The 17,322-nt window shown below is 40.2% G+C and overlaps 1 protein-coding gene across 1 annotated transcript in view; it reads right to left on the bottom strand.

Annotated features, from left to right (window-relative positions):
- The window catches only part of GDPD4 (glycerophosphodiester phosphodiesterase domain containing 4), a 104,094-nt gene that overhangs the window by 37,646 nt on the left and 49,126 nt on the right, over nt 1-17,322 (bottom strand). Inside the window, exons 10-11 of the mRNA XM_067039522.1 lie at nt 3,585-3,806; nt 2,356-2,510 (exon numbers count right to left, since the gene is read on the bottom strand). Coding sequence (XP_066895623.1) covers nt 2,356-2,510; nt 3,585-3,806 — 377 coding nt within the window. The remainder of the gene's footprint in view (nt 1-2,355; nt 2,511-3,584; nt 3,807-17,322) is intronic.

The following is a 17,322-nucleotide window of genomic DNA, read 5'->3' as shown; positions in this document are numbered from 1 at the left end:
CAAAGATAACAGCAGTCAACGAAATAGGAAAGAAAATGTGCAATAGAATAAAGCTAACAAAGCCAAAATTTGGTGTTTTGAAATGGTTAATAAAATTCATAAACCCCTGGCAAGACTGACCAAGAATCAGAGGGAAAATAAAAGTTTTCAGTACCAAAATGTATTGGAACTACAGGTGACAGTTGCACAACATTGTGAATGTACTAAGTGCCACTGAATTGTTTACTTTAAAATGGTTAACTTTATGTGAATTTCACCTCACTAAATTTTTAATAAATTAAAATTTTTTAAACACTTAAAAATTCCCACATCAGAAATAAAACAGAGGGCATCTCTATATTCATATAAGTTTGATCAAAGTAATGTATTTAAAGCATTCTCAGTCAAAATGGCAAGGTCACAATGTCTTGTGAGTGTGGTCTGATGGAAGTAAGCACTGATCACAGAGAATGTATTGGAAATGTGATCATAATAAGTATTCTGGTCATGAACAGTATACAAATAACAAGTTACAACCGCTTAACTTCTTAAAATTTAGTGTTTCTTGAGGGGAATGACTTGGAATAAAGTCTGCTCATGAACTGTCACAATCAACCTTGTATTATAGGCATATGGAAAAAACCCTTATTTTTCCTTAAGAAAAAGGATGATGCCTCACTTATGTTGACTTTTCACATAAAACTAGCATGGCGCACTGTACATTTTACTACTCAGTGAATATTTGCTGAGCTAAATTAAACTGCTTGATTTTCTAATAGGACTCAGGATATGATCTCTCTTAAGTCTGATGCCAGCTGAAACTATGCCCATATAACTACGGCCAAGGAATAACTAAAGGCTTATTAGTGAAAGAATTTGGACTCTGGAGTCTGTCAGGCTTATATTTAAATCTCAGTGTGGTCCCTTACTGACCAACTGTATTGACTTTGGTGAAATACCTAACCTCCCTGAACTTTTCCTCTTTAGAGGCAAGATTCCTCATTCACAGAATGGTGGTGATGATCATTTCCAGGGTACAGCATGTAAGGATGGTGATAATAAGAGCAACATTCATACAACATATGAACAACATTATGTTCATACATTTGCCCAGCATTGTGCTCTGTGCATATATGAATTATGTCACTTAATCTTTTAACCATTCTATCAAGTTACTGTTATCCTTAATTTTCAAATGAGAAAACTGATTATTAGAAACTTGTCCAAAATCACACGTGTAGCTGATGGGTAAGCCAGAATTTCAAAAAGAGCCTGTGGTCTACCAACAGAACTTGACACATAATAAAGGCTCAATAGTGGAAGCTATTATAATTATTTCCAACTACTAGATTAATCTAAATTATGATTAGGAGAGAAGGAAATCATCTTGGAGCCATTTTCTCTTTGATAAAAAAGTAAAAGGAAATAGAAATACCCTCAAAACAGAGGAGTAGTTGGGCAAAGAGAAATCTTCTGAATGGGAAAAAGAGGTAAAACATGTATAATTATCTAATTCTAAGAGAAAAAAGACATGTTATGATCATCTCCCTCCATGGCCAGAGAGGCCGGAAAAGTCGGAACATGAACAGAAGTGTATCCAACAGCCTAGCTCATGGCTTGAGATACAGAAAGATATCTAGGGGAATTGTTACTAGCTCAAGGAGATTTTGGAGATATATATGTATATCTCAACAAAACATATATATATGTTCAGACTGTCTCTGAAACCTTTACAATTATCTGAAAAAAATTATTTTTAATCTAAGAGAAAGGGAATATGGATTAAATTAAACAGTGATTAATAATAGTTAAGTTTGAAAAAGTTACCATTTTATTCCCAGGTGCTTTTAATTCTAAAAATCTGTCTCTGATTATATATTTATAAATGTGGTGGTTAAGAATTTCAGTTTCTTTTCACACTTGGCTGTTTTAAGGTTTTTTCTAATAATGATTTAATTATGTTCTGAATTATATCTGTAAGAAATCTGGCTATATGGATTACAAAGTTATTTACAAGGTACTGCAATCCATCTAGTAATGGCAGAAGGAAATCAACAACTTTCTGAGTTCTGACTTTTCAATGATCAATTTATATAAAAACAAAAACACCAAGCATACAAAAAGGTGTGTTGAATGATGAGAGATTGAAGCATGAAGGAGGAGCTGAAGAGTATGTTCCAGGAAGAGTCTACCCTTGATAAATGTTTGTTGGCAGAGATGGAGGGAAGGGTAAGAAGATGAAAACAGGAGATTCCAAAAAGATAGCCACACACAGAAATCCTGAGGTGGGAGGGGGAACCTAAGTAGCTTGGTTGGGATGAAGATTTCGTGCAAGTAAGGCAATATATGCCAAAAGAGATGTGGTCAAACACTTACCTCAATCCACTGTAGAACAACCTCTTGTAGTCAACACTTATTCTACTGATATTTTCTTTTGTGAGGCGTTCAATGGAGAATAACTGGCCCACTTGCTGAAAACCAGGAGCTCTTTTCCTGACATACTCCCTATCAAAACCAGGCAACCAAAAAATCTGTAAGGAAAAACAGGAAGTCTTTCAGTGGATAATCCAGCTGTTTAGGTACAAACAGCCCCAAGTAGAATAGGTGGAGGCCCATTCCAGCATGGGTAACAGTCCATAGGGAGCAGAGAGATTCTAGCCCTTGGTGATAGAGTCAACCTGGCCTAATATTGTCTAATGAACTCTTATAATGGGGCTTTCACCCAGGTTGTTCTGGAGCTGAGTTTTCCCAGTTAACATCATGGGACCAAGGGTCCACTGTGTCATCACACTAGCCAAAGTAAATGAGGAGCTGGTAGGTGTGGATGAAAGGTCAGAATCATAAACATCTCTGGCTGATGATGCTAACAATCATCTTTGAGAGGAGTCATTTCCTGCCAACAGGGAATGCTATTATGATTCGTCTGTGGAAATCTATCTGCAAAGACAAATATTTGTTTCACTCATAGCATTCTTCCATATTCTGAGGATTTAAGACATTTGGAATGACTGACAGCCCAAATGCAGAGTTGCTTCTGTAAAACATGAAGAAAAAGTCTCTGCTCAAAAAGTCTCTTTATATGTCATTAATGAAAGCCAAGTCCTCAAAGCCTTAGAGTTCCATACCGAAGCTCTTTCTTTCTTTCTTTCTTTTTTTATAAGGACCAATGGCTATAGAACTTGAGTGGCTTGGCCAATTAAATAAATTATTTCCCCCAGTGGGGAGCAGCAACTAAGAGAAGAAAGATGGGGTAAATTCTTTCTCCCCGTTACCTCAAGGCTCTTTCTAATAGCTGTATGCTGGTGATGGTGCAGGTCACATCATATAGCCATTACACACATTCCCTTTTAACAGAGTGGTGACATTTCATTTGGTTTGTAATAGCAAATAGCCTCAATGTTTTTTCCCACTGATGTAAATTTCATTGGGTCATTCTTAGATTGCCACATATAGCTGTATAAAGTAGTCATCTCCATTTTTACAGGGAGCAAAATTATTTTAGGATCCCAGGGAAGATCTACAAGGTAGGTCAGATGCAGCTGCTATGCTCCTGGGACTTGCTACCCACCTCCCAACCTCTACCATAAATACTAAGATAGACATACCAGATGTTGCTCAATCTTAGAGTCAAGGATCACGCTTACTACATGGCGGACATATGAGCTTCTGTGAAAATGTCTTGGTGCAGGGGCATTAAGATCAAATATCACAGATTTTTTTTCCTTCTGTGCAAGTTCCAATAATTCAGTTAGTTTTGGAATCTTCTGATTTCCTGCTTTTTCTCTATCAGCTTCTGATAGGGGCTTCATATTGTAAAATGGTTTGAACTAAAAATAAATATATCAGAGAAAACACTGGCTCCTATCAAAAGCATTTTCCAATTCTCCTGCTTTTAGCCCCACACCCAGCCCTACCTTCATGTTGGTCCATTACCATTCAACCCACCAGGCCCTTCAAAATACTGGTCCTGAGAGAAGATTTGCCAAGAAGAGAAATTAAATGTAATCTCCATAGGTAATCATGGTATTTGGAATGATTTATTCTATATTGTAGAACCTGTTGTATTTGTACTGAAGGTCCTTCATGTTCTTGTCTTGAACTTCCTTTTCAACCTTTTTTTTCTATAAATCAAAGTATTACAATCCCCTTTCAGTTGCACTGGCTTCCACATTTTCTCTCACTGTTCTAGTTTTGCGTAATGTAAAGAAAATAGTCTTTGACTTCAGACTGAATTGAATTCAATCCCAGCTCTATCACTCATTTGCCTTTGTTACCATATCCACCTGTTAAAATCCTATCCTCAAACAGCAAAGCCCAGTTCAAATGCTACCTCCTTAATGAACCCTTCCTTAAATATTCCTAAACTAAAGAGACTTCAATGGTGCTAAACCCCAATGACCCATTTTTAGGCCTTTGTAATTGTATGTCTCATTCTGCCTTCTTCAGTCATTTGTACATATCCTAGACCAGATTCAAATCCTAGCTTCATATACTTCTTGCTGTGTAACACTGGTAAAACCATTTAAAATTTCAAAGTCTTCATTACCCTAATATAAAATGGGGAAGGGGAGAAGTAATCTATGTATTCACAGGATTATTTTGAAGATGAAGTATGATAAACTATTTACCAGGTCTAGGAGCATGTCTGGTACACAGAGAAGTGCACAATTCACAATAGCTCCCTCACTCTCTACTGCTTCTACTGGAGTGCAGTTCCCTAATGCCAGGAACTGTTATAATTTCTTTGCAGTACACAGCATTTCAACTTATACCTCAGTCCATACATATATTAGCTATATTAACTTTAATGGATGGCTACTTTTATTGTCATTTGCCAATTTTAGATCATTTGTAGGTAAAGTCAGTGATAACAGGCTATCTCTCAGGAGAAGGAAGCAGCAGCTACCTCACATTTTACCAAGACTCAAATAATCTCTCTTTTTCTCTATATAACTGTATCTTCATTCTCCTTCTCACCCTCTCTATTTCTTCTCCATCCTTTGACTTCCTAAGCAACCTGCCCTTTCTCACCTTTTTCTCAAGAAAGAATAAATCACATTGCACAATATTCCCATGCTATACCTGAAGGCAGATGGTAAGTCTGGAATTAAACCATGGTCTACATCTGAGTAGAGGTTTATAAGTAAAGGTTTTCTTAGTCCTCAGGAAAATAGAAATTTGCTTTGGAATACAAGCTTTTGTTAGATTCTACCAGATCTAGACCAACTGATTCACTTAATCATTAGACCTTAGTGAGGGGAAAATTGTTGAAAGAACAGAATGGGAAAGACCAAGAAAGGATTTAAATAACTCAGCTGTGCATAATTTTTTAAATGTCCCTGAATGGGCAAAAGGAATAAGAAATGCACTATACAAGGACATTTATTTATGAAACCTTTACTTTAATGATAAAGTGGATAAAAAAATCATAATAGTAAAACTATAAAGATTAATCAATAGGAGAGTTTAAAACTAGATGCCAGTTATCTCTAAATAGCATTACAGGGTAGATCTAATATCTGAAGTAAGTTGAGCCTCTTTTTTATATATAAAATGGGAGGACTTATTCAGAAAAATAAATTGGAAAGGGACAATGCCAGTTTAGACTATCTCTAACATAAGGTTGAACATTTTCAAAACAGTACTAAAAAGTCCTTGGTTCTCTAGGCCTATGCTCAGAAAAATTGCAAGTAGATGAGCCAGTGGGTGATCCAATGTATCATATTGGTTTAGAAGTAGGAAAATTATCCAAAATCTGCCCAATGATGCCACTTTGAGGGAAACAATACCACTCAACAGACAATTATGAGAACTATCTGTAAATATCAATGAACAACAATACAGTTTTCTTGTTGATACAGGTACAACTACCTTTACTAGTAATGTCATTACCATAGAAAATCACATTTCTCAGAGTACTAAAACCAAGAAGGGGGAATTTTTAACAATCCTAAGTTCTTTTCCATGTCTTTATCTATAACTGTCAGAAGAACACTGCTTTCTTCTCTATGGCACATTCTTATAAGCTTTGTTAGGAACCTACTTTGGAAGAACCACCAGAAAAAATGTACCACAGAGAAATTACTATCAGAAGTCACAGAAAATTCTACTGCACATTATCAAATTGTAACTATGGACATTAGTATGTTGATTCAAAAAAATAACCAAATAATTGTCCACGGTACCAGAACCCAAGGGGAAAAGAGGTAGAATAATTGGAGTTAAACCCACAAGAGTTCAGATTGACTCTGTTGACACTGTTGCCTACGATCCTATTGATGCTGAAGTTAGAAAAGATCTAAGCCAACTATAACAGGCAATATAACAAGGCTTAATTATCCCTTGCATTAGTCCAAGCAATATGTCTATTTTACATGTGTTTTTAAAACCCCAAAACTGAGATGGTGGTCTGCCACCAATATTTGTGAGCTATTAACCAAAGAGTTATACCTCATTTTCTAGCACTGCCTAACCTGAATGTACTCTCTTTGGTCCTATCTTTACTTTCTTTCATTTCCTAGCTTACAAAGATAGCCAATATTTATTGCTTTCACCAGAGCAAAATCAACACTTCACCTGGAAAGTTATGTTTCAGGCATTTATGGAAGTCCCATCCTACTTTTCTCAAGTCTTAAACCAAGATCTTAAGGATATGCAGTAACCCATACCCATCTTGAAATTCTAAGACTGACTCTATAATTCTATTCACATAGACTCTAAGGAGAACTTCTAACTCTACAAAATAACATTTCATTATCCAGGAATCAGCAAACTTACTCTGTGAAGGGCCATGCACTAAACATTTTTGACTTTGTTAGACATATAGTCTATGTCACAATTATTCAACTCTGCTATTATGTTGCAAAAACAGCCACAGACAATTCATAAGTGAATAAGTATGTCTATGTTCCAATAAAACTTTACTTATGGATACTGAAATTTGACTTTTATATAATTTTTATGTGTCATGAAACATTATTCTTTTGATTTTTCTTCAACCATTTAAAAATGCAAAAACCATTCTGAGCTCACAAGCTATATAAAAATAGTCAGTGGGCTGGATGTGAACAGCAGGCCATAGTTTGCAAACCCCTGACCTAGGCCATGACCTATTGGCTAAGGAGAGACATAATCTAGTGAGAGATTACAAATTATCCAGAATTATCGAAGGCCAAACACTAAAGAAAATTAAGATGATTTCTGGGATTAACTGGATGTTGTAGAGTATAGGTAGCAAGCTTATTTGAAATAGCTCTCTGTATGATTTGACTTACATCTTGGAACCATTCTCACAAAACACAGAAAACAGAAAGACCTTCCGTGATCTCAAAATATTTCTTCAACTGTCATCTTTGCTGATCTTCCAGATCATCATAAACCTTTCTTCTTGAAAGTAAAAGGGAAGGCCATAGTCTATGGGTATTAATTTAACGACATGACAAACATCAAAGACTCTGCCTATTCCTTGATCCACGGCTTTTTATCTTTGCCTCAGAAAAACATGCAGTCTTAGCTAAATTAGTCTAATAATCTTCAGATCTCATACTAGGTTCACCTTTCTATTTTATGGTACCATATTCAATATAATGCCTCTTGTTAACTTAAAATATCCGTATTTTTATGTTAGTTGATTAATTAAAAAATACCTACTTTCTCTTTCTCATATTACCAGTCACTAATGTAACATGCTTAATAGCAACTATATTATCCTTATCAACAAAGGAGAATCTCATCATTTCTATAATTTGAGAACTGTCCATACCTGGAACAGATCTTTTGGATGTTCCTATATCAAATCTTGATTTAATGTTACTTATTGATAGGTTAAACTTAAAAATGAAAAAGGGTAATAAAAGGCTGATTATGCAATAATTTTTCTAGATTCCCTTATAGAATCTCAGATCCATTACCAGATATCAAATTGGCTCAACTGGCCAAAATTATGGCTCTCTCTATGGCATGTGGGATTACTAAAAATAAAAGGGTAAATATATGCATTGCTTGTTTGCTTTTCAAGTGGTTCACAACTTTGGAATGTTATGGAGGAAAAAATAGAGATTTTTAACCTCTTCAGTTATCTGTATTAAAAATGAATAATAAATACATGTATTACTAGATGTTTTGGAACTCCCCAAACAAATTGCTGTCCTAAAGGTAGAGCTCCAGAGTAAAACAGACATTAGAGGAAATGCTTTGGCAGATCATCAACAGATGATCTAAACAGAATGCTCTGATTAATGTCCTTAGACAAGGGCCTCTTATAGAAAAGAAAGACCAACCTATGGAATTCAAGAATTCCATCATTAATGCAAACTTGGTAATTGAAGGGAAATTTATTCTCTCACAGTTTGGAGGCCAAAAGTCTAAAACCAAGGTGTTAGCAGGCCCATGCTCACTCTGGCGGCTCTGGAGGAGAATCTGTCTGTACTAGCTTCAGGTGACCGCTGACATGCCTTGGCCTTCTTTGGCTAATAGCCACATCACTCCAGTTCCTACTTCCATGATCACATCGCTTCCCTTCTCTGTGTGGTCTCCTCTATATGTATGTCTGTTCTCCCCTTGTCTCTCCATTACAACAATACATGATTACATTTAAGGCCCACCCAGATAATCCAGGATAAGCTCCTTCTTTCCAGATCCTTAACTTAATCACATCTTTTGCCTTTATGATAATGGTCACAGGTTCTAGGGATTAGCATGTGGCTATATCTTTTCTGGGGTCACCAATCAACCTACTACACCAATTTTTTTTTTTTTTTTTTTTTTTTTTTTTTTTTTTTTTTTTTTTGCGGTACGTGGGCCTCTCACTGTTGTGGCCTCTCCCGTTGCGGAGCACAGGCTCCGGACGCGCAGGCTCAGTGGCCATGGCTCATGGGCCTAGCTGCTCCGCGGCATATGGGATCTTCCCAGACCAGGGCACAAACCCGTGTCCCCTGAATCGGCAGGCGGACCCTCAACCACTGCGCCACCAGGGAAGCCCAGAGACTCCATTCTTAAAGGGCGAACAGAAAATCTCACATGATCCAGGACCCAGGGCAGAAGCAGAAATTTAAAAGAAGCCTGGTTTAGACATATCTGCTGATCTCAAAGAGTCTCCCAGAGAGGCAGGAGGCAACTGGAGCTCATCCTGGGGACAAAAACACTGGTAGCAGCCATTTTCGGCAGCTCATTCTACCACATGGACACTGGTGCTGGCAAGCACAATTTTGCAATCCTCCCTCTAGCTTATTAACACTGGGACCCAGCCCAACCCAACAGCCAGTCAGCACCAGTACTGAGACACCTCAGGCCAAGCAGCTACCTAGGTGGGGACACAGCTTCACTCTCCAGCAGGCAGGCTACCTTAAGACCCCCTGAGCCCACAGGTGACCTGAGACACAGCCCACACACCAGTACACAGGCACTAGACCCAGGACCCCAGGGCTCTGCAGCCAGAGACCCTAGGACACACCTCTGCCAGTGAGTGGACCGGCACTAGCCCCAGGACTCAGCTTCATCCACTGGTGGGTGGGAACCAGCAACAGGATCCCTTGGGCCCTGACCCCACCAACCAGCAGGTGGATACCAGCCCCAGGACCAATGCAGCCCCAGAGCCTGACATAGCAGGACCCAAACCACCTACCAGCAGGCTGGTATCAACCCAGGACCCCCTGGGTCATAGCCCTACCTACCAGAAGGCCAACACCAGCTCTGAGACACATTGGGCCCTTCACCCAGCTGTCCCAGGATAAAGCCCCACCCACCAGTGGGCTGACATAAGCTTTTGGACACCCTGGACTCCACAGCCAGCTGTGTAAGGAACTGGCTCCACCCAACAGCAGGCCACACCAGCTCCAGGACCCCCAGGACCCTGCAGCAAGAGATTCTGACACCCACCTCTATCCACCAGTGAACTGGCACTAACCCATGATGCCCCAGGTCCTGGCCCCACACCAGCACCAAGATACCTTGGACTCCTCAGCCAGCCATTCTAGAATCCAGTGCCACTCACCAGCAGGCCAATACCAGTTTTGAGATACCTCGGAAGCCACAGCCAACCATGTAAGGAACCAGCCCCCCCCACCAGCAGACCAACAAAAGCAGTAAAACCAAATACATCTGCAATTAGCATTAAAGGATACAAAACAAAAAGCAGTAAGATATGATGTCAAAAACCATGGGGAAAGAAGACTGAAAATGCAGAATTATTAAAATGAGTTAGAAATTAAAAGATTAACAACTTAAAATATTTACATATATATAAGTATATATATAAATAGATATATGTAAATAGATACACACACACACACACACACACACACACACACACACACATAAACACACATTGCTATTATACACCTCAAGGTAACCAGAAACCACAAATCTATAACAGATACACACACAAAAGAGAAAAAGGAATCCAAACAGAACACTAAGGTAGTCATCAAATCACAAGGAAAGAGGAAAAAAGAAGACAAAAGAAACAAAAAAGAACTATAAAAACAATTAACAAAATGGCAATAAGTATATAACAATCTGTGATTACTTTAAATATAAATGGTCTAAATGTTCCAGTCAAAAGACCTGCAGTAGCTGAATGAATACAAAAACAAGACCCATATGTATGGTACCTACAAGAGACTTACTTCAGATCTAATGACACAGACACAGAGAAAAGAGGAGATGGAAAAAGATATTGCATGCAAATTGAAACAAAGAAAAAGCCAGGGTAGCAATACTTATATCAGACAAAATAGACGTTAAAGCAAAGATTGTAACAAGAGACAAAGAAGGATATTACATAATGATCAAGGGATCAACCAAAGAAGATATAAAAATTGAAATATGGGGCTTCCCTGGTGGCGCAGTGGTTGAGAATCCGCCTGCCGATGCAGGGGACACGGGTTCGTGCCCCGGTCCGGGAAGATCCCACATGCCGCGGAGCGGCTGGGCCCGTGAGCCATGGCCACTGAGCCTGTGCGTCCGGAGCCTGTGCTCCGCAACGGGAGAGGCCACAACAGTGAGGCCCGCATACCACAAAAAAAAAAAAAAAAAAAAAAAAAAAAATTGAAATATGTATTTACCCAACATAGGAGCACCTAAATACATAAAGCAAATATTAACAGAAAAACAGGTAGAAAAACATAATAATACTATGAGAATTTAACACCTCACTTGCCTCAATGGACAGATCATCCATAGAAAATCAATAAGGGAGATCAGCTCAGTGCTTTGTGACCACCTAGAGGGGTGGGATAGGGAGGGAGGGAGGGAGACACAACAGGGAGGGGATATGGGGATATATGTATACATATAGCTGATTCACTTTGTGATAGAGCAGAAACTAACACATCATTGTAAAGCAATTATACTCCAATAAAGATGTTAAATAAATAAATAAATAAAAATTAAAAGATAAGTGTAAAACATGAAAAAAAAAGAAAATCAATAAGAAAACACTGGGCTTAAATGACACATTAGACAAAATGTGAATCTATTAGACTTAATAGAATATTCCATCCAAAAGCAGCAGGAGACAGACACATTCTTTTTGAGTGCACATGGAACATTCTGCAGGAAAGGCCACAAAACAAGTCTAAATAAATTTAAGAAGATTGAAATGATATCAAACAACTGTCCTGACCAAAATGTTATGAGACTAGAAGGAAAAAAACTGCAAATACACAAACACGTAGAGACTAAACAATAAGCTTACTAAACAACCAATGGATCACTGAAGAAATCAAAGAAGAAATTTTAAAATACCTGGAGACAAATGAAAACAAGCCAACATCTATGGAACACAGCAAAAGCAGTTTTAAGAGGGAAGTTTATAGTGACACAAGACTACCTCAGGAAACAAGAAAAATCTGAAATGAACAACCTACCCTTACACCTAAAGGAACTAGGAAAAGAAGAACACACAAAACCCAAAGTTTAGAATGAAAGAAATACAAAGATCAGAACAAAAATCAATGAAATAGAGACTAAAAAAATAAACAATAGAAAAGATCAATGAAACTAAGATCTGGCTCTTTTAAAAGATAAATAAAATTGATAAACCTTTAGCCATAGGTCATCAAGAAAAAGAGAGCTTCCTTAGCAGGTGCAAACTATTACACATAGAATGGATAAACAACAAGGTTCTATTGTATGGCCCAGAGAACTATATTCAATATTCTGCAATAAATCGTAATGGAAAAGAATATGAAAGAGAATATTTATATATACATTATATATATATACATATATATATGTGTGTGTGTGTCTGAATCACTTTGCTGTACACCAGAAACTAAGACATTATAAATCAACTATATTTCAATAAAAAATAAATTTCAAAAAAAGAAAAAGAGAGGGCCCAAATCAACAAATCAGAAATGAAAAAAGTTACAACTGACACCACAAGAATATAAAGTATCACAAGAGTTTACTACAAACAACTGTATGACAATAAATTGACAATCTAGAAGAGATGGAAAAACTTCTAGAAATGTAAAATCTCCTAAGATTGAACCAGGAAGAAATAGAAAATATGAACAGACCAATTACCAGTAGTGAAACTGAATCAGTAGTATAAAAACAAACAAACAAACAAAAACAACAACAAAAACCCAATTCCCAATAAACAAAGTCCAGGACCAGAGGGCTTCAAAGGTGAATTATACCAATGTTTAGAGAAGAGTTAACACCTATCTTCCTCAAAATATTCCCAAAAATTGCAGAGGAAGGAATGCTTCCAAACTCATTTTATGGGCTTCCCTGGTGGCGCAGTGTTTGAGAATCCACCTGCCGATGCAGGGGACATGGGTTCGTGCGCCGGTCTGGGAAGATCTCACATGCCGCAAAGCGGCTGGGCCCGTGAGCCATGGCCACTGAGCCTGCACGTCCGGAGCCTGTGCTCTGCAAAGGGAGAGGCCACAACAGTGAGAGGCCCACGTACTGCAAAAAAACAAACAAACAAACAAACAAAAACAAACTCATTCTATGAGGCCAGCATCACCCTAATATCAAAACCAAAGATACAGGGCTTCCCTGGTGGCGCAGTTGTTGAGAGTCCGCCTGCCGATGCGGGGGGCATGGGTTCGTGCCCCGGTCCGGGAAGATCCCACATGCTGCGGAGCGGCTGGGCCCGTGAGCCATGGCCGCTGGGCCTGTGCGTCCGGAGCCTGCGCTCCGCAATGGGAGAGGCCACAGCAGTGAGAGGCCCGCATACCACACACACACAAAAAAAAACCCAAAGATACAACACACAGAAAAAATTACAGGCCAATATCACTGAATAACATAGGTGCAAAAATTCTAAACAAACTATTAGAAACTGAATTCAACAACACATTAAAAGGTCCATACAGGGCTTCCCTGGTGGCGCAGTGGTTGAGAATCCACCTGCCGATGCAGGGGACACGGGTTCGTGCCCCGGTCCGGGAAGATCCCACATGCCGCGGAGCGGCTGGGCCCGTGAGCCATGGCCGCTGAGCCTGAGCGTCCGGAGCCTGTGCTCCGCAACGGGAGAGGCCACAATAGTGAGAGGCCCGCGTACTGAAAAAAAAAAAAAAAAAAAAGAAAGTCCATACACCACGATCAAGTGGGATTCATCCCAGGGATACAAGAATGGTTCAATATCCACAAACCAATGTGATACACCACATTAACAAATTGAAGAATAAAAATCATATGATCACTTCAATAGATGCAGAAAAGCTTTTGACACAGTTCAACATCCATCTATGATAAAAACTCCCAACAAAGTGGGTATTGAGGGAACATATGCCAACATAAGAAAGACCACGTATGATAAGCCCACAGCTAACATTATTGTCAAAGGTGAAAAGGTGAAAGCATTTCTTCTAAGATCAGGATCAAAACAAGGATGCCCTCTCTGACCACATTTTCTATATACTAACAATGAACTATCAGAAAGAGAATTAAGAAAATAATTCCATTTATCACTGCATCAAAAAGAATAAAATACCTAGGAATAAATCTAACTAAGGAAGTAAAAGAATTGAACTCAGAAAACTACAAGATGTTGATGAAATAACTGAAGACAACACAAACATATGGAAAGATATACTGTGTTCATGGATTAGAAAATTAATATTATTAAAATGACAATATTACCCAAGGCATCTACAGATTCAGTGTAATCCCTGTCAAAATACCAATGGCATTTTTCATATATCGAGAACAAATAATTTTAAAATTTGTATGGAAACTCAAAAGACACTGAAAACTTGTCACAACAATCTTGACAAAGAAGAACAGAGATGTAGGAATCAGGTTCTTGGACTTCAGGCTATACTACAAAGCTACAGTAATCAAAACAGTATGGGCCTTTCCAGTTTTTATAGCAGGAGGTGGTCCTGTCTCTTAAAGTAGAGGACTTCCCAAACACAAGAACAGTCTGGGTCTCAGAGTAGCCTGCCCAAGATATGCCATAATGGCATCTTATTTTGAATTAAAGTTACTTGAGAGAGGAGATTCAAGATGGCAGAGGAGTAGAAGGACGTGGAGTTCATCTCTCTCTATGGAAGCATCAGGAATACATCTATAGATATAACAATTCTCACAGAACACCAGCTGAAAACTAGCAGAAGACCTTGGACCCCAGAAAGAATTATAAAAATCCCTACATAACTGGGTAGGATGGAGAAAAGAAGGGAGAGGAGGAGGAGAGGAAGCAGGACAGGACCTACACACCGAGGCAGGGGAGTTGAAGCAGAGGAAAGATTCCCGAATTCAGGGAAACCATCTCTCCAACAAGGAAATCAACTGGGACAGAAGGGAAGATTCTGAGGCTGTCGGAAGAGGGTCAAGTGGTCAATCTGTGACAGATGGGACACAGTGAGAAATAGACAGATGGTCTGTACCACGGCCCAACATGCCCCAGACTGGGAGGTGTGTTCACAGGTGTGCAAGGGAGCTGGGAGCTGGGGTGTGGGGATTTGAGAAGAGGCCTGGAGCGAGAACTGCTGTTGGCTGTAGGTAGACAGACTAAGGGGACAGGAGGGAGGAAACCCGCATCAGGTAATGCCTACAGAGGAAGACTGGACTGCCTTGGAAGCAGGGCATTACTGCTGAGTCACACACAGGGGAAGACGCTGCTATTGTAACCTCTCTCTCCCCAAATGCCAGTGCCTGCTGCTGAGCAATTAAAAAGGCCCCCTCAGAGCTGGCCCTCATGCTCTGGCTGCAGGGCAAAAAAAAAAAAAAAAAAAAGCCCAGGGGAGGGACCTTCACGATGGTGGAGGAGTAAGACGTGGAGATCACCCTCCTCCCCACAAATACATCAGAAATACATCTACATGTGGAACAACTCCTACAGAACACGTACTGGATGCTAGCAGAAGACCTCAGACTTCCCAAAAGGCAAGAAACTCCCCATGTACCTGGGTAGGGAAAAAGAAAAAAGAAAAAACAGGGACAAAAGATTAGGGATGGGACCTGCACCTCTGGGAAGAGGAAAACTTTCCACACCCTAGGAAGCTTCACTGGCAGAGACGTGGGGAGGCGAGGAAGCTTCGGAGCCACGGAGGAGAGCGCAGCAATAGGGATGCAGAGAGCAAAGCAGAGAGATTCCCACACAGAGGATCGGTGCCAACCAGCACTCAACAGCCTGAGAGACTTGTCTGCTCACCCACCCAGGTGGGTGGGGGGTAGGAGATGAGGCTTCGGCTTCAGAGGTCAGATCCCAGGGAGAGGACTGGGATTGGCTGCGTGAACACAGCCTGAAGGGGGCTAGTGTGCAACAGATCGCTGGGAGGGAGTCAATGAAAAACTCTGGACCTCCCTGAGAGGCAAGAGACCATTGTTTCAGGGTGCACGAGGGGAGGGTATTCCTTTCCAGTGTGCCAACAGAAGGCAGAGCACCACCTAAACGAGCTCCAGAGATGGGCATGAGCCGCGGCTATCAGCTTGGACACCAGAGACAGGAATGAAACGCTAACACTGCTGCTACAGCCACTAAGAATCCTGTGTGCAAGCACAGGTCACTATACACAGCCCCCCCCTCCCGCCCCAGGAGCCTGTGCAGCCCACCAATCCCAGGGTTCCGTGATCCAAGGACAACTTCCCTGGGAGAGCACAAGGCACACTGCAGGCTATTGCAATGTCATACTGGCCCCTGCCACCGCAGGCTTGCCCCGCATTCCAATTATAACTACTGTACACCTCCCTCTCCCCGGCATGAGTGAGCCAGAGCCCCTAATCAGCTGCTGCTTTAACCCCATCCTGTCTGGGCAGAAACAGAAGGCTGAGGGCAACCTACACGCAGAGGTGGGACCTAAACCAAAGATGAACCCCAGGAAATGTGCGAACAAAGAAGAGAAAGAGAAATTTATTCATGCACCCTCAGAAGCAGCAAATTAAATCCCCAAAATCAATTTGAGGTACCCTGCATCTGTGGAATACTTGAATAGACAATGAATCAACCCAAAATTGAGGCAGTGGACTTTGGGAGCAACTGTAGACTTGGGGTTTGCTGTCTGCAACTGACTAGTTTCTGATTTTTATGTTTATCTTAGTATAGTTTTTAGCACTTGTTATCATTGGTGGATTTGTTTATTGGTTTGGTTGCTCTCTTCTTTTTTTAAATTACTTTTTTATTTTTGTATTTTAATTATGTTTTTATTTTAATAATTTTATTGTATTTTTTCCCCTTTTTTTCTCCCTCTTTTCTTCTGAGCCATGTGGCTGACAGAGTCTTGATGCTCCAGCTTGCTGTCAGGCCTGAGCATCTGAGATGGGAGAGCCAAGTTTAGAACATTGGAACACCAGAGACCTCCTGGCCACATGTAATATCAATCAGTGAGAGCTCTACCAGAGATCTAAGTCTCAACGCTAAGACCCAGCTCCAGCATAGCCAGCAAGCTCCACTGCTGGATGCCTCATGCCAAACAACTAGCAAGACAGGGACACAACCATATGCATTAGCAGAGAGGCTGCCTAAAATCATAATAAGGTCAAAGACACCCCAAAACACACGACCGGACGCAATCCTACCCACCAGAATAACAAGATCCAGCCGCATCCACCAGAACACAGGCACCAGTCCGCTCCACCAGGAAGCCTACACAACCCACTGAACCAACCTTACCCACTAGGGGTAGACAACAAAAACAACGGGAACTACGAACCTGCAGCCTGCGAAAAGGAGACCCCAAACACAGTAAGTTAAGCAAAATGAGAAGACAGAGAAACACACAGCAGATGAAGGAGCAAGGTAAGAACCCACCAGAACAAACAAATGAAGAGAAAATAGGCAGTCTACCTGAAAAAATATTCAGAGTAATGATAGTAAAGATGATCCAAAATCTTGGAACTAGAATGGAGAAAATATAAGAAACGTTTAACAAGGACTAG

The sequence above is a fragment of the Kogia breviceps genome, chromosome 7 (genome assembly GCF_026419965.1).
Source record: "Kogia breviceps isolate mKogBre1 chromosome 7, mKogBre1 haplotype 1, whole genome shotgun sequence".
Classification (NCBI taxonomy): Eukaryota; Metazoa; Chordata; class Mammalia; order Artiodactyla; family Physeteridae; genus Kogia; species Kogia breviceps.
The sequence above is the reverse complement of the archived record's forward strand: the minus strand, read 5'-3'. Positions and strand labels throughout refer to the sequence as shown.